The sequence below is a fragment of the Barbus barbus genome (assembly GCF_936440315.1).
Source record: "Barbus barbus genome assembly, chromosome: 7".
NCBI lineage: Eukaryota > Metazoa > Chordata > Actinopteri > Cypriniformes > Cyprinidae > Barbus > Barbus barbus.
In genome coordinates, this window is record NC_136735.1 from 20,440,826 (window position 1) to 20,459,035 (window position 18,210).

Genomic DNA, 18,210 nt, shown 5'->3' on the forward strand with positions numbered 1-18,210 from the left:
AACAGTCTCTGAAAAACTAAAGGAAATGCAAAAGGTGTTGGAATATGCCAGTATGTGTGAGTGTGTGTGTGTGTGTGAGGGGAACATTGTCACATCACTATGCCCGTATTACATTCATACTACACACATTCACAAACTTTCTAATGGTCGCAAGTGATTACTCATTCAAGTACCTACTCAGAGAGTATGCTAGTTTGGATGTAGCCGGACTATATTGTCATTTTTATTATGGTATATTACATCACACATCACACCACTTCTTGGGAGTAGATGGGCGCTAAAGTGTTCAAACAATGCAGATTGGTGGCTTTAACAAAAGCATATACCATGAATTAACAACCTCTGAAACCAACTTCATAGTCGGCCTGCCTTTAAAAGTTTATAAGTTCACCATCAATTCCACTATGGAGAAAATGAATGCAATTTTTACTTCAAGAATCCAAACTGTTACACTATAAATTACAAACAGCAGCTTCTTAAACAAAGCCCACTTTGGCTTTGTTCAACAGAGAAGTCCATTCAATGAATGTACTATAACTTATGTAACAGAAGCCCTGAGGAACTAGCCATTACTATACTCTTATCAAACAGCTATTGACAGATTCTATGGCATGCCTGAATTTGCACTTCATTTAAGCATCAGCCTTTGGCATTTCTTGTTTTTACCAGGACAGGAATGCTTTTTTTATCCTATGACATGATATATAACTGATCGGCTAGAATAATCTAATATGTAGCCCAAAGCTGGTTTCATTTTTGATTAAGATCTTAGAGGGAATTAATACAATGGATTGAGAGAGAGAGAGAGAGAGAGAGAGAGAGAGATGGGGGGGGGGGGGGGGGGGATTACAGATGCAGATCTTTATGAATTTATCTGCTTGTGATGTGATTGACGTATAATGGACACAAACACAGAATCTTCTAGTCCATCACTTCCAACCAGTGCCTTTCCCAAGAGATTAATACAGTATTAAGTGTAAATGACTTAACACCAATCCACTTACAAGGACACATGCTAAAATCCTGCTTGGTCAGTGTACCGAACACGGTTCTACTGTAGAGAAAATCACCAGATAATGAGTTGCTTGTCCTATCAAGGAAGTTGTGGCCATTTTAATTTCACATTGAGAGGAAACAGTGCCCACTGTCCTCAACATGCATACTTAGGCTGTCCATGAAGACAGAGTTTGGAGAGTAACGATAGTAATAACTGTTATGGTGGATTAACAAGTCTAAATATTATTGAGAAAAGCTGATTGTGGTTATTTCAGATAAATCTACTGTACTATATGCACTTTTTTCTTCTAAATTTGAGATTTGTTTTATACCTATTGATATGGAATCTGTGTCACCATGCTAATGTAATTAGGGTTCAGAGGAGACACTAATCCATGGTGCAGGAGGCAGCTTCAGAAATCCCAATAGATCATGATTGCAAGGTCAGTGAACAAAGGGTTATACATTTACACAATATTAGCATCCTCAGTTAAATTAATCTATTTTTAGACCTTGCATAAGTGCAAACAAAAAATTAAGACGAAACAAGAAAATCCTCATAAAAGTTTTTTTATTACAACAGTTTCAGTTTTCCATTATTGATAAATGGTTTGTGGCATTATAACATGGTTGCTGAGGTTTATTTCTTTTACAAAACCAAAGAAAGAAAACAAATTGATCTACAGCTGAAAGCGATCACATTGAATTTACATTTTGAAAGGTGATAACCGCCATACAACAAGACAACCAAGACAGGGTGCGACACAAAGCAACCCCAAAACCACATCAATAAAAAGGGCACAATCAATTAAAATACAACACCCGGTCCTTTGAAGAGTTTTCACATCTAGACTGAATTTGCTTTTTTTCTCTTCCTCTTTCTTGCCAATAAAAAGCATTTCACTGAAGCAGCACTAACAAGTAGGTGTTAATCATTACTGACATAAAAACCAAAGATTGTGCAGTGTATCCTAAAATTGAAAAAAAACAAAAATACGATGCCATAACTCTGCGAGCTGGTCACTTGTCGACAAAGCCACGCCTCAATCGGATGATGAAAATTTGGGGATATCCGCTAGGCCACGCCCCCTTGTCCTATGGCAACAGTCGAAACCAATGCAAAACTGCCCACTGTGGGCACCAGATGAATCCATGCCACATGCTCCTGGAATTAGAGCATGCTGTTCTTCTCGTCGCTGGACTGGACAAGGGAGGCGGTCCAGATGCATCTAGGTGTTGCTAGAGGGGTTGGCTCATCCCATCTGACAGTGATGCAAGCTTTAGATTTTTTTTTTTTTGTTTCATATTTTCTTTTTTTGACATTTTGGTTACAAAGTTATACTGCTAAAAGAAGTGAATGAAAAGAAGGCAATGCAGGGAAGGGAGTGTGCACAGTGCATGATGGCAGCTTGTGTCTTCACGAGGCCGCCTGCTTCTCCTGTTCAATGGCTGGGGACAAAGAAAAAGAATAGAATTCACTCCAATTCTTGTGTAAATGTCATTTGATAGCATCCTAGGAGAATATTACAAATCATGACCCAAGGCCACAGATATGGCAGCTTACTGAAGTTATGTAATACCAGCCAGAAAAAAAGTACAGTTTTGTGCTGTAATTCTTACTTTCTTTAGATGGCAGTGGGTTTTTCTCCTGAGTCTCAGTTTTCTTCAGCTTGGTTTTGTCAAAGCTGGTGACCTCTTCAAGGTTTGGTTTGTCAGACATGATTGGTTGTCTGCTCAAGGAACAAAAGAGAATACAAATGTCACTTCTTTTCCACTCTCTCTTGACTGCAAAAGCGTTTTAAGCCAAAGCCAGGGTTGCTCCTCTAAAACACCAGAGGCAATGAAGCTCTAGAAATCTATTGTTCATTTTGAGGAGATTTGCATCACATCCCGCTGATGTTCCTGACACTACCACACAGAACTGAACAAAACCGCACCCTTTCTGAATGGCGTCTGGGGCAGCAAAAATGGAATATTTACATAACAATAGCCGTTCCCACGCTGAGGTTACAATATGAATTATTAAATGCTACAGGAATTGAGTTTTATTCATTTTATTTCTTATTTTTTCCCCTAAGGTTAAAATCCCACATACTTTTCCTCTTGATTCCATTTCTTTCGTGTTTATGCTCAGGCAAAGCATTCAGACTGTCTTTAGCAAAATGTGATTGCATTCAGGAAAACCACCGCCCTGTACTGCTTTATCTCCCACAGCACACAATGCTGCCGTTTCTTTCAACGCCCTCTTCACCAATCACACGTTATAACGCATTAGCCAACTGTGCTTTTGATACAAGGCAGCAAATGTGCCGAATGACATAATGAGCCACATCCTTATTAATGCATTTGCAGCACAAAGAGGCTTAACAAAGGAAAATGGGTTAACCGCCTTGATCGCCTGAAGGTACTGACTTTAAAGCAACATTTGCATATTCGTTCTTACTATTTGTAACATTCTGGAGATGTTTGAATACACCGCGTTTTCAAATACAAAGGCATATGCTTTGTTTTCCTGAATTATTTGGAAATGAACAGATTTCACGTTCAATAAAAATAGTGATATAACAGTTTGCATTATTACCAATCGTTCACACGGTACCAATAGCATTATATCATATGCGTAGCTCTAAAAGACATACCTTTGTAGAGGGATTAGAGTTTGAAGTCTTCTGATGAATTAGGTTGCAGTGCTGTGGCGCGTCAATGCGCGAGTCTCAAATATATAGAGGGAGATATGCTAATCAAACACTGACGTCACTTCTCTGTTCTCTTGGAGCACAGAGCATCGTTCAGGTCATGAGAATTTAATATTATCCAAATTATTCGTTTTAATCCGAGACACTCACAAACCGAAAGACAGAAGTGATACGGCTTATGACAACGAGATCATTTCATCGGTCATTTTTTTTCTTTATGTCTTTTTTTAGTTTTACGTTTAAATGATTTCAGCATCGTGCCAAGACACCATCTGGTGGACATCACTGTAACTTTATTCATTTATTTATTTAGCAGAGAGCAACATAACAGCTCGCGTTAGATATGTGTAGACATGTTTTTTGATCAATAAAAAGGTAACGTTAGTTGCTTAGCATCTACAAATGATAAATTAAACCATATTAAGAGTGAAATAAATTCCATATTAAATATAAACATCAAGTTTCGTTTTCTCCACCGTTTGTACCTACTTATTGTCACAATATTTTATATTTCGCAATAACCTTTGGGAGACTTTTATGTGACGATGCTGGGTACTTTTAATTTGGTATTGACCCGGAAGTATTTTGAACCCATGTGCGTTCATGTATTTAAAATTTTTCACGTGCAGGATGATGAACTTGTGATGTTTAATTTGTAATATAACATCCCAGAAAACATGAAGTTTGCATACAAGGTATTACAGACAGTATTTTACTATTGATGTTCTTCTTATGAATAATTGTATTTGCTTTTTTATTAGACATTTGTGTGATATTTTGCCTGCTGGCTATTTTGACGAGAAATATTTTTAAACAAACATAAATGAAGCAGAATGTTTGTCTGACAGTGAATATTTTAATTCGAAGTGTTCGCGTTTTCTTCTAGTTTTCCAACTTATTAGGGGCATTTTATCGCCATGGGAACCTGTGTTTCTCTAAAGATGGAAATTCTGTCATCAGTCCTGTTGGCAACCGCATCTCCGTCTTTGATTTGAAAAAGTGAGTATCAGTCCTTTTCAAAATAATAACACTGATTTCATTGCCGGACTAACGTTAACTGCGTTTGTGAGCTGAAAATGCTATCTCAGTCATTAGCGAGTGAAAGTTATAAGTTACTGTTTTCAACTGAGGAAATGTTGTATTTTGTATTTCTTCAGTAACAAATCAGAAACCTTACCAGTGTCCACCACAAAGAACATCAACTGTTTGGGAATCTCTCCAGATGGGAATCTTGCCATACTTATTGATGAAGGTATAGAAATGTCCATCATTCTCCATGCATATTTTTTCCTGTCAAAAGCAGTATTAAAAACGTGGACCATTTTGAAACGTGGACCATTCCGTTTAATTTAAATCCAAAATTAACAGTTTAAGGATTATGAAGAGGTTGTGGCACAAAATGTTAATCACAAAAAAAAGAAATAAATAATAATTATTCTGTAAGTGGAATAATTATTTATTACAAGTTCTCACCAACAGTAACATTTCAAGCTATATGGCTCTTTATTAGACAGTAAAAATATTCACAAGTAGGCCCATAAACAGGTCTTTATTTTTCTTTATTTATTAGCTCCAGGGTTCCTATGGGGTTTGGAAAAGTATGGAATTTGATTGAAGTATTTTCCAGGTCTGGAAAAATATGTGGGGTGGGGAGCAAAGTATGGAAAAGTATTTGTTTCCAGACATTTTCCCCTATTTAGTTTTTTATAATAGAACATTAAGAATTTATTGAAAATGAATTTATTGTACAAGAAGTCAAAGTAAAAAGTGAAAAAAGTTTCTTCTCACAATATTCTTAGCACCTTATTACATAGCCTTAAGGACCTTTGCACAAAAAAAAAAAAATACAGACTTTTTTTGTGTGCACAAGAAACTTGGCATATAGGACAATGCACACTGAGCCACCTTTGCCATCAGCCCATTTTACGGTGTGGTTTCTCCTCCACAAACTATGGGTTAAAGAGTCTCTTTCTTCTGAACATGTAAAAGTCTTTTCTTTTTTTTGTAGGGGTTCTGTATGTTGTCACTTAAAGAAAATCAATAAAATAAAATAAAAAACCTGAGAAAATAAACAATATTTACAGATGACTGTACTATAAAGCAAATATAAAGCTGAAAATAATGATTTATGAACCAATTATGTTAAATATGGTATGAAAATCTAGAGGTTTGGAAATTTGAGTCTGGAAAAGTATGGAATTTTGAAATGGAAAATGTGTAGCTCCCTCATTGAGCTTTTTTCTCAATGTGCAAAAAGCGTAAACTTTTTGTCAGATTTTTCTAATGCAAAATGCTAATGAAATTTAATATTACAGATCCCGCAGCTTTTCTGTGTCAACAATCAAGTCAGCAAATTTGTGACACTTGCCATCTAAACTTATTTGTACAGAAAGTTTATTTGTTCCTTCCAGTGAAGCACACTTTGCTGTATTAAGATGACACTATTGTCTTCTGTAGAGCTGCGGAATAGAATTTTACAACATGGACGCTTCAGTTATTGAACTGAATCAAATTAACAGTGACTATTGTTTTTTATAGCTGCTTTACAGCAGAATCTGAGTTTCCTTAATTGATTCTGCTGTTTTCCTGTTTGTCACTGTGAAGCTGTTGCTTCGAAACAATCTGTATTGTATACAGCAAATGTAAATAAAGATGACTTTACTTTAAACTTTGGAACATGCTGGATAGCATGGATCCTCAGTTTTTTTACAAACCTGCAGCTGTGAAATGCTGCTCAAGGAAAATGGATATTTTGAATTTAATGAAATATTTTAATGAAACATTCAATGCAATATGTTATGCTAATAATATCATTTGTAAAGGGAAATAATATAATGAATGAGAACATATAATCATTTTAAAGTGTAGTTTTAAACCTCAGTGTTGAAGTTGGGAAAAAATATGATTTTACAGGTTGTTGTTTAGTTTAACACTGTTTGATTAATGTGTTTCAGATGGAGCAGCCGTACTGGTCAGTTTGGTCACTCGGGCAGTACTTCACCATCATCATTTCCACAGTCCTGTGCACAGTGTGTCCTTCTCCCCTGATGGAAAGTAAGTTATTACACACAGCACTTATTATCTTTATAATATGATTTTATGCATGAACAGCTCTTATTACATTTTCCCTGGTCGTGTTCCTTCGTTTGTTTAAAGGAAGTTTGTGATAACAAAGGAAAATGTGGCTCTAATGTATCATGCACCTGGAAGAAACCGAGAGTTTAATGCATTTGCATTAGACAAGAGTTATTATGGACCATTTGATGAGACGACATGTATCGACTGGACAGATGATTCCAAGTACGTAACAGCTTTATTATGCATCCTTGAATGTATGAATGGTGCTTGCAAAAAGCATTCACTTTTTATTGTGCATTTTATGCTTTCTTGCACTCTTAAAGGAATAGTTCAGTTCAAAATGTATTCAGCCTCAGGCCATCCAAGATGACTTTGTTTCTTCATGGGAATGGATTTGGAGAAATTTAGCATTACATAATTTGCTCACCAGGGGATCCTTTGCAGTGAATGGGTGTCATCAGAATGAGTGTCCAAAGAGCTAATAAAAACATCACAATAATCCACAAGTATCCACATGACTTTAAACCGTTGCTTCTGGCCAAAATACAAGTCCTTAATCTGTAATAGCATTCCTTAGTGGAAAAAATCCATCCATCCGTTTATTAGACCTTTCTTTTTTGGTTTGTAAACACTGCTTGATCTGTGCATATTTCTCTCCTGATTCAGATGAGACACCTTTTTCACTGGAGAAAGTAATATTATGAATAGAGGACTTCTATTGGAAACAATGGTTTGAAGTTAAAATGCCTAAATTATGAATTTGTTTCTTACATGTAACTTTTCATTTAACTGACTAGAGTCATGTTGATTGATTCTGGATTATTTTGATGTTTTTATCATCCGTTTGAACTCTCATTCTAATAAGCTTAACTGTTCCTTTTAGGGATCCTTAGAGCATGTATAAATATTCGTTTAATGTATGAATGTTTATGAGATTCAGTGTTTGTTCATTTTTAAATGCTGGTTTCCCACATGATACTCAAGTTTTTTTTTTTATGAATAACATTGTGTGTTCGAAATGTAATGAACTGCAAACAGTGCAGATGGGAATAATTGAAATTACTGAACCGTATTTTACCACTACCTGACAGATTAAACTCTCGCTCTCCTTTGCTGAAAACTAGGTGCTTTGCTGTTGGTAGTAAGGACATGACCACCTGGATCTTTGGAGCAGAGAGATGGGCGAATCTCATCTACTACTCGCTTGGTGGCCATAAGGACATCATAGTGGGCTGTTTCTTTGAGAAGGACAGCTTAGATGTACGTATGTAGTGTCTGCTGCATTTGTGTAGCACAGGGGTGAATGTAAAGTTTGTTTTTGCATACCTGTGCTCACATATGCTACATATAAGCTGTTTCATTTGTTTTCACAGATGTACACCGTGAGCCAAGAGGGCACCTTGTGTGTATGGGAAAGTGACACTGAACTCGAGGGCTTACAGAAGGGCCCAAAATACTCTGAGAGAAAGAAAATGGAGGAGGAGAAAAAAAAGAGAGAAGAAGGGGAAGGAAACAAAGATGATGATGATGTTGAAATTATAGGGGAAGATGGAGAGATTAGAGGAGATGTGATTAAAGGAAGCACAGATACACCCAAACAAGTGGAAGGCATCAAAAATGTCCGCTATTCACAGCGGAGCAAGTGAGTTTTTTCCCCCTCTGAAACTATCCTTATTTTTTCCATCTGTGGGTCTGTTCTTTAAACGTATTCACACCATAATCAGTATTTTGGTTATGAAACATGGAAAATGCTCATGTCTCTGTAATAACTTTACATTAAAAGTAATCAGACTTTTTCATTAACTGTTCCTTCCTGGTGGAATGACCTGCCCAACTCAATCCTAGCAGCTGAGTCCTTAGCCATCTTAAAGAATTGGCTAAAAACGCATCTCTTCCATCTTTATTTGAACCGCTAACTCTAGCACTCTCTATTGTAACTTAAAAAAAAACAAAAAAACTTGCCCCTTTTAGACTTGCACACTATTCATTTATTAACTGCTTTTTTTTCTTTAACACTAGCTTCTCTATTCTTTTTATTCTATTTGTTTTCTTTTTATTTATTATACAATTAAAAAAAAAAACAACCTTGCTAAGTGTTCTGCATTAGGCTAACTGAGACTTGTTGTAGCACTTGCATGTCATTGCTCTTTTGCTGATTTTGATTGCTTCAATTGTCCTCATTTGTAAGACGCTTTAGATAAAAGCGTCTGCTAAATGACTAAATGTAATAACATTTTAAAGCTGTCTTTTATTGCAGACACTATTTTAACAAGGAGCGTGATTTCAACAAGTTGACAGCTGCAGCTTTCCACAAGAAAACACACATCCTTGTGACAGGTTTTGCATCTGGAGCATTCCACCTGCATGAGCTGCCAGAATTTGACCTCATTCACTCACTCAGGTTAGTCATATATTTCCAGTGAATCTTGTATTTGTCAAAAATCTCCAGCAGAGCTGCACTGTCCATGAATCCATGAGTCCATGAATCAGACTGCACTGTTCACAGTGTATTCTATTGTGTGCAGCCCACCAGGACAGTTCAATAAAAATGTGTTTTATACATGGTGGAAGAACTTGGGAGTTTTAAGAAATTAAGTTTACTACATTTTTGCCTAGCCCTAACAAACAGAGTATTGTGTATTTGAATGTATCTTCAGTTTTAGTCGCAGGTTTTTGTAACTACATAGCTGTAGCTTTATTCTGTTCTGATTATTGAATTTAAATGTAGCATAATATCACATCTAGTATTTCAGATCAGAGGATTTCTACCATTGCTATGAATCCCACTGGTGACTGGATTGGCTTTGGCTGTTCAGGTATTGCTCTCAATCATTTTGTTCATCAGAGCACAACAGTGTGCTGTCCTTTACTGTAATGCCTTGTTTCTGTCCTGTGTTAAAGGTCTGGGCCAGCTGCTGGTCTGGGAATGGCAGAGTGAGTCCTATGTGTTCAAACAGCAGGGACACTTCAACAACATGAACTCTTTGGCTTATTCACCTGATGGTCAGTATCTTGTTACTGGAGGAGATGATGGGAAGGTAAGTCTTCTGCCACTAGGTTTTTGTCGAGGGAATAAATAAGAGAGATACAGATAAACTGTTGCTTTCCAGGTTAAAGTGTGGAACACCAACAGTGGCCTCTGTTTTGTGACGTTCACTGAACACTCCAGCAGTGTCACCAATGTTGCCTTCACCTCCAGTGGCTTTGTGGTGGTCAGCGCCTCACTAGATGGCACTGTTAGAGCATTTGACCTGCACAGGTATCAGCTGTTATCCATTTCCAACTATGTATTCACTGTTGCATGATACTTCATGCTTTGGTTTCCTCTGTGACGTTTATTACTTCAGCCCAGAAGTAATCAACTGAAAATTCTGTCATTAATTACTCACCCTCATGTCGTTCCAAACCTGTAAGAACTTAGTTCATCTTCTGAACACACATTAAGATATTTTTGAAGAAATCTGAGAGCTTTCTGACCTTGCATAGACAGGAATGGAACTACCATGTTTAAGACCCAGAGGGACATTGTTAAAATAGTCCATGTGACGTCAGTGGTTCATCTTTAATTTTATGAAGCTGCAAGAATACTTTTTGTGTGCAAAGAAAACAAAAATAATGACTTTATTCAACAATTTCTTCTCTTTAGTGTCAGTCTTCGACGCATGTTCACAACAGTACCATGACTGCTTTCAAATAAGGTGCAGTGCATCCGGGTTCTGTGTTAGAATGCCAACTACTGCGTCAGCAGCATCACACGCATGCGTGGTACTGTTGTGAACACTACCATTTCATCAAAAATATCTTAAATTGAGTTCCAAAGATGAACAAGGTCTTACGGGTTTGGAACGACATGAGGGTGAGTAATTAATGACAGAATTTTGTATTTTTGGTGGAACTATTCCTTTAAAGGTGCCATAGAATGCATTGATACAGTATTTTAAATTGTTCTCTGATATCTACACAGAAGGTATGTGGCTTAGGTAAGGGCAAAAAATCTCCAGAAACGATTTTACATGTCCATTTACAACCCTAGGATTTCTCCCTAGAATGAAACGGTCTGTTATTGGCTTATTTGGCAGGGTCATGAATAATAATGAGCTCTGCTCTGATTGGCTGTTTCACAGTGCTGCTCAATGTTGAGCTCTGCTCTGATTGGCTGTTTCACAGTACGGCTCATCAGCAAGAAGGAAGCACAGGGAAATAATATATATTTAAATACTTTCTCTCGCAGTTATATCGTCGGGTAATTATACTGTATATTAAACGCGGGCATCAGGGAGCCGTTATTAATATGCGAGGCATTGAAACTGCTTTTGAACGATCCATCGATCGCGTTATAGTTTCACTTTCAAGAGACACGATCACACAAACTATGTTTACATTATGGAGCAACAGTACTTACCACACATTTCACAAGATCAGATGCTTGTCAGTGGTGCTCAGGATCTGTAAGTCATTCGCCATCATCCTCATCTCTCCTTACTGAGAGTGAAATCTTATGTACTGTAACAGGCTACCGCTAGCAAGGAGCTAACCATGTCCCTTTAGTGGCTCGCGTTATTTGCTTTCTGTGCCTTTCTGAATACAGACACCAACCCATCCCTGCACTTCACACCCCCTGCACGGCCTGGAACATAACATTTATTTAGTTTTTCAGTGGTCTTTTTTAATCACGAGATTTACATATGAAGGAGAAAACTATGGTGTTTGAGGCTCACTGTATGTCATTTCCATGTACAGAACTTTTACTATTTAAATATGCCAGGGTAAAGACAGTTTTTCATTCTATGGCACCTTTAATATCAATGCGTAGATAAATGTGATTATTTAATTAATTAGTAAATACATTTTTGGTTTTGGTCTAAATGAAAACTTCAATTTGATTCATCACCTAATAAAAAAAAGTTTGTTTGGTTTTGTTATTGATCCTATTTTCAGAACATGTGGGTTGAATTCATTGATTGTTAGTCGAAAAATAGACCGCTCAAAATTATTTTCCGATTTCTCCAATTTATAGCTCTCTTTACTTGTTACTTACTTGTGGAAATATAGGTTGAGGAGAATGTTTCCTATGCATATTCTGCACTGCTGTTCTCTCTTTATTCTTACTCTGTTCTCATTCTGTTTTCTCAGGTACCGGAACTTCCGTACCATGACGTCTCCACGACCGGCTCAGTTCTCCTCTCTGGCAGTGGACAGTAGTGGGGAGTTGGTGTGTGCAGGTTCTCAAGACTCTTTTGAGATCTTCCTATGGTCCATGCAGACTGGACGACTGCTAGAGGTCAGATGCCACTGAATTAGTGTGCTTGTTTCTGATCATGTGATAAGTGCAATGTGTAATATCCTTGTTTTTTGTCTGTAATTATCGATTTGTCAACAAACAGTATGGATTGTTGTAATTGGTTGAATGCTTGAAATTAAACTTAAAGTAAGTCTAAGATTTGCCTTTTGTCCCAGTGGGTTCATAAGTTTCCATTTCAGCCAAGAATAATCATTTCAGTGCAAACATCATTTGATATGTAATTGGGTTCTTTGTAACTCTTTACTGCTGGAGCAGGTGCTTAGTGGTCATGAGGGTCCTGTCAGCAACTTGTGCTTCAGTCCAGTCCAGTCTGTGCTTGCCAGTGTGTCATGGGACAAAACAGTCCGGCTGTGGGACATGCTGGACAGCTGGCAGACCAAAGAGACCTTGCGGCTCACCTCTGATGGCAAGTTCACAAAGTTACGGTTTAGAGACAAATAGAGCAGGTGGTTTGGAAAGAAAAGGACGTGTTATTTAAAGATGTCTGGCACCTGTCTTTATTCAGGACTGGCTGTAACATATCGTCCAGATGGTCAGGAGTTGGCAGTTGCCTCTCTGGACGGTGAGATCACATTCTGGACCCCTCAGACTGGAGGACAGACTGGCTCTATCGCTGGCCGCCATGACCTGCAGATGGGCCGTAAAGAAACAGAAAAGATCACTGCTAAACAGTCTGCCAAGGGAAAGTAAGTCACAGAAACCTACAAAAAAAAAAGAAATGAAAGAAATAAAATATACTATTATTTATTTACTTATTCCCAACCGATAACAACCGTTGTCATTAGCAACACTGAATAATATACCACTTCTTTCACATCTCTCACGCCACCGTCCACGCTCTCCAATTCAGATTCCAATTCCAATTTGCCTAAGTTGTCGACTGTGTTTACTGTAAAATGAAACAAGCGGACCTCCGTTTTAATATTAGGCCTGTGGTAATATTGTTGAAGTATATATATTTAAAGCAAATATTGAAGAAAATATTGTTGCCAGGATGATTTTATACACTGTAATAGATTTATGATGATAAACAGATTTTAAAAAGTTTTTAAATGCCTTTTTACACATTTAATGTCCTTATTTATATTTATGTGGTGAATTTTGTGCCTAATTATTGACTTGTGGCAAGTAGCCGTGTAGTAAGTGGGATAATGTACATAAACTCCTATCGGTTTATTTAGTAAAAAAACTGCCTGGATTTACATTACCCCCAGTAAACCTAATTTACAGTCCTGAACTTAGATGTGTGTGAAACCAGCATTTATCACTTATTTCCTCTATTTGATTTGTAGGTCCTTCACCTCCTTGTGCTACTCAGCAGATGGTGAATCAATTCTTGCAGGTGGGCAGTCAAAGTTTGTGTGCATTTATAACATCAAGGAACATGTTCTGATGAAGAAGTTTGAGATCTCCTGTAATCTCTCTCTGGACGCTATGGAGGTACACATCAAACTTACTTGTTTGTATTCACTGCATATAGAGACATTAAAAAGTCTACGACACAAAACTTCCAATTTTGATAATGGTACAAGGATTTATTTTTGTATTCTAATAATTTACTTAAGCGGGTTGTGACATCTTGTGACATATAAAAGGTGCTAAAAAATCTAAAGTATACTGTACGCTTCAGAGCTCAAAACATCCTCATTAGTCCAAAAACTGCTTTTACTGAAATCGTATGCGTGTAGTATGTGGAAAAATTAAAGCTCCCAAAATGAAATTTTTTACTTTCAAAATAGAGGCAACACAAATCAACACTTACTACTTCATCATCGTCTCTTTGACTCACCCGTTGATGCTTTAGTAAAATTTGACATGAGAAATGCCACATGATCAGTGGACTAAAACTAATGTTACTTTTCAAATGATCCTAATGTTAGGAATGTGTCTCTTTATTTTGAAGTGTGTAAAGCATTATTTGTTTGGGTCACTTCATTGTGGATTATTTGGTATTTGGCAGGTGTGGCAAAAAGCTATGTTTAGGCCCTGGATGTTAGTATTTGTGCAAAAATTTAGTTGTAGTGGTGAGATCATTGCATTCATGCATCATGCTCAGAGCTGCAACCTTTGATGCAATAAAAGTAAAAATGCTGTAATCAACATTTTTCATGATTAGTTTATCTTAGCAACTCTAATAGAGAAACATGGTACAAGTTTTTAAAAGTTGCACATGCTTATTTCGTATGCAGAGATTTTAGCCAGTCACATCAGTGTATATTGAAATCTTAAAGACAATACACTTATTTAAATGAAGTGTTTAGGTCTGGCTTATTTCTATTAAGTGACAGTTTTTGATGTTAAAATCATACTAACATTGTATGTGCACCTAAGGAAAATAGAAAAATGCAGTTCACCAACCCTTTGAAATTTAGTTTCCTATTTTTTTTACATTACTGTAATCATGTAATATTCATTAAATTAGCATTTTATAATTCTTGTACTCTAGCTTATGAAGTAATTCTGCCATGTTCTTCTTTCCTCAGGAGTTCCTGGACAGGCGTAAGATGACAGAGTTTGGTAGTCTCTCTTTAGTGGATGAAGGCACAGGGGATGGAGACGGAGTGGAGCTCAATCTTCCTGGAGTCAAGAGAGGTGAGTCCACGTTTCACTGATTAGTAAACCTGCCAATCAGTGTAGCTGAGCATTTTGTTTTTAAGAGCTTTGAATGTATTATTGCATATATAATATATACTGGCTTTTGCATACAACTCTCATGCCTGTCTCTCCTCATCTGTCAGGTGATATGAGCTCCAGACTCTTTAAACCAGAGATCCGTGTTAGCTCTCTCTGCTTTTCACCTACCGGTAAAGTTTTTTCTTTACAGCACAGCACACTGATAGAGATTTCAGTATAATTAACTATTCGAAATCATGTTTATCCAGACTTCCTAATATTTTTATTGAATATGGAACGGAATGATGATGTTTTGGCCTACTTCTCCATTCAGGGCGCAGCTGGGCGGCAGCTTCCACTGAAGGGTTGCTGATCTACTCTCTTGACGCCTCACTGGTGTTTGACCCTTATGATCTAGACATGGATGTCACGCCGACAAGCATACGGCAGCAGGTGAAGAAAAAAGAGTGGGCATCTGCCATTTTGCTGTCTTTTCGGCTAAATGAAATGCCACTCATAAGAGAGGTTCTGGAGGCGGTTCCTCATGACCAAAGTATGTTCCCTTCTAAAATGATCAAATATGTTCTTGTCGTATTAAAAATACATATTTTTTTTTGTAATTCTTTTCATATTATTGTTTGACATTTCAGTTACAGTGGTATGTAGCTCACTGCCAGATGTGTATGTGGATAAACTTCTGAACTTTGTGGCCTCGACATTGGAAAAGTCCAACCACCTGCAGTTCTACCTCAGCTGGGCCCAGTGTCTACTCACCCTACATGGACAAAAGCTGAAGAACCGGTCAGCAGCATAGCTCTTTTTGGTTTTAAGTTATTGAATTCTTAAACTATATTTCCTGTACTTAAACTGCCCATTTTTGCACTTAAATTTAAATATTTAATAAGCTGTTACATCCTCATTATCATACCACTGGTTATAGGGTTTTGCAAAAATGGCACCAAAAGAAAAATGTAGTTTTATCTCCTGAAGATGATCAATAATTTTTGACGGTTAAACACCACCTTTCGCAGCTGTTATTTTTTTCCATGCAGAAATGTTTATGTCCTATTTTGCAGTGATTTTATCTGTTGTTGGTGAGCACTGTAAGACTGTTCATGTCTCATTTTCAGATCTGGAGCTGTATTACCTACTGTACAGCAGCTGCTGAAGAGCATCCAAAGACACAGTGATGATCTGTCCAAACTGTAAGCTTGACAGAATTCTAAAAATGAAACAATGTTAGTTTTTCTTTCTGGATTAATTTTAAATATAACTTTTGTTTTCTTTCTAGCTGCGACTGGAACATTTACAACATTCGTTACGCTGCTGCTCTGTCTAAACAGAGAGGGATGAAAAGAACAGCAGCAGAATCCCTCAGTGAAGAGGAGGCAATGGACTCCGGAGGTGATGAGGAAAATATAACAAATGAGTCTATAATGGTGGAAAACTGATCATGAACACTTCAAATGAAACATAACAGCAAGATCAGGACTTGGACAAGCAGCAGTTATTGTGCAGCTTTATGTATTTTGTCAGTGTAAACATGGGCAGATAACACCTACAAACTTGTTAGAAATGACATGACAGTTTAGATTTTATATATAAAATGTTAACATTGGCTCAACTGTTAATAAACGTGTTGTTTCTACTTCTTTATTCTTGTATGATGAAAGGGGTGGAAGCTTGTTTCTGCCAAGTAATAAAAAAAATGAATTTACATCTCACAGTGCAGACTTATCTTGCAGATGTTAATGTACAATTGCAAGTGAAAACGTCAAAATTGTGAGAAGTTGCAATAAGCTTCTACAGAAAGCTGATTTTTGTCGTCTTATAGAGAACATGTTGATTTAAATACAGGAACAGTGTTCATGGAGTTTTTCATTGGATTGTTTTCAAATAGAAATAGGCCACCACAGCTTCTTTTCATGCCTAATAATGCTGTCATTGAACAGTGTCTCAAAGTATATCTGTTATGATATACAGTCAGGTCCATAAATATTGGGACATCGACACAATTCTAACATTTTTGGCTCTATACACCACCACAATGGATTTCAAATTAAACGAATGACAAGATGTGCTTTAACTGCAGACTGTCAGCTTTAATTTGAGGGTATTTACATCCAAATCAGATGAACTGTGTAGGAATTACAACAGTTTGCATATGTGCCTCCACTTGGCCTGACTGTATGTCACATTTGGCTGCAGCTGTAATGCCAGGCTGCATGGCAGACAGACCATAATATTTGCATTGAATTGTATGCACAGTATTGTTTCCACAATGTTTGCTTTAAATTTGCCGTGTAACAGGATGGTGCTTAAAACATCGTTTCCATAACCAGCTCACATTCCTGAGGATAAATAAGTCTCTATCAGTGGGTCTTTTTACATTAGTGTTCTATAAGGGCAGAGGTGAACAAAGTACACAACTCCATTACTTGAAAGTACAGATACTGCTGGTCAAATATTACTCCATTACAAGTAAAAGTTGTAAAGACAGATTTTTACTTGCTTTTAAAAGTACTTAAGTACCAAATGCAAATTTCCTTTTTTATGTCAATGCACTGTTTTATTGTTGTACGTAATGCTTACAATACCTCTGAAACAACTTACAATACATTACACCTACTGAATACACTGACTAGCTTGTAGTATCTTTGAAATAAAAAGCTTTTAGAATGTTAAAAACCTATATGTAAAAAAAAATTACCCCTACCCACTCCCACAAAAGCAGGATTGTAGTGATCTCATACAGCTCTGTGTAGCCATTCATCCACATTTGAACAGAGTGGACAGTGAAATTGCAGTAGATACAGAGTGATAAGGAAGAAAAGAAAATCAAACCTGCTTTAAAACCCAGCAACACAACTGTAGCTGTATAACTTTACAACAGCAACACTGCTTTAACGAAAAAAGCAAAACAGCAAGACTTATTTGACATCAAAACAAAAATGTAAAAAATGCTGTCTAATTGCTCTCGCAGTACGTTGATGTCACACACAGATCGGTCTGTGCAGTGCTGCTTCAAGTCCAACACCTATTGTGTTTTCATGTACAAGCAGAATCAGACAATATTGTGTCTAATATATACCACAATATTAACTTATTATTATTGAATTGTTGTAAATATCACAATTCCAACTGGTCAGTGTTCAAGAAATGCTGGGAAATCACTTCATGTAGCCCTACAAGAGTGATTACTGATAAACTCTGGAAGAAAACAAAAACACCCACTGATCTTTCAAAGCTGCTACATAGTAACGACTTTCTACTTCACAGGACCTTGATAGAAATGTAGTGGAGTGAAAAGTACAATATTTGTCTTTCAAATGTAGTGAAGTTAAAATCACAAGTTTCCAGAAAAAAATAATACTCAAGTAAAGTACAGATACTCAAAAAGTGTACTTAAGTACAATACTCAAGTAAATGTGCTTACTGTCCCCTCTGTAGGGTTGCACAAGTAGGGAAGAGCGGGGTAAGTTGTCCCACTACGCATAGCGATATTAAACAGCTAACCCCAAAGCA

General features: G+C 37.0%; 2 protein-coding genes across 3 annotated transcripts; one reads left to right on the top strand and one right to left on the bottom strand.

The window, feature by feature from the left end:
- Positions 1 to 1,550: 1,550 nt before the first annotated feature.
- On the bottom strand, positions 1,551 to 3,759 carry tmsb4x (thymosin beta 4 X-linked). The gene is made up of 3 exons (XM_079421733.1): positions 3,636 to 3,759; positions 2,617 to 2,726; positions 1,551 to 2,445 (listed from the first exon to the last, which is right to left on the bottom strand). Exons 2-3 carry the CDS (start codon positions 2,714 to 2,716, stop codon positions 2,414 to 2,416), a joined length of 132 nt encoding a protein of 43 aa, XP_079277859.1. The 5' UTR covers positions 2,717 to 2,726; positions 3,636 to 3,759; the 3' UTR covers positions 1,551 to 2,413.
- On the top strand, positions 3,267 to 16,559 carry LOC306872821 (periodic tryptophan protein 2 homolog). Of its 2 annotated transcripts, none has more exons than XM_079421681.1 (21): positions 3,267 to 3,400; positions 4,579 to 4,691; positions 4,850 to 4,944; positions 6,647 to 6,746; positions 6,849 to 6,992; positions 7,895 to 8,030; positions 8,144 to 8,412; positions 9,028 to 9,171; positions 9,516 to 9,586; positions 9,672 to 9,808; positions 9,881 to 10,029; positions 11,904 to 12,051; positions 12,328 to 12,478; positions 12,578 to 12,758; positions 13,365 to 13,512; positions 14,556 to 14,664; positions 14,811 to 14,876; positions 15,020 to 15,238; positions 15,336 to 15,486; positions 15,816 to 15,890; positions 15,977 to 16,410. In XM_079421681.1, the coding sequence occupies exons 5-21, from the start codon at positions 6,883 to 6,885 to the stop codon at positions 16,134 to 16,136; spliced, it is 2,424 nt and encodes an 807-aa protein (XP_079277807.1). In that variant the 5' UTR covers positions 3,267 to 3,400; positions 4,579 to 4,691; positions 4,850 to 4,944; positions 6,647 to 6,746; positions 6,849 to 6,882; the 3' UTR covers positions 16,137 to 16,410. The 2 variants fall into 2 exon arrangements, with proteins under 2 accessions (XP_079277807.1, XP_079277806.1); XM_079421680.1 differs by lacking the exon at positions 3,267 to 3,400 and adding an exon at positions 4,247 to 4,387 and having other exon boundaries at positions 15,977 to 16,559.
- Positions 16,560 to 18,210: the final 1,651 nt, after the last annotated feature.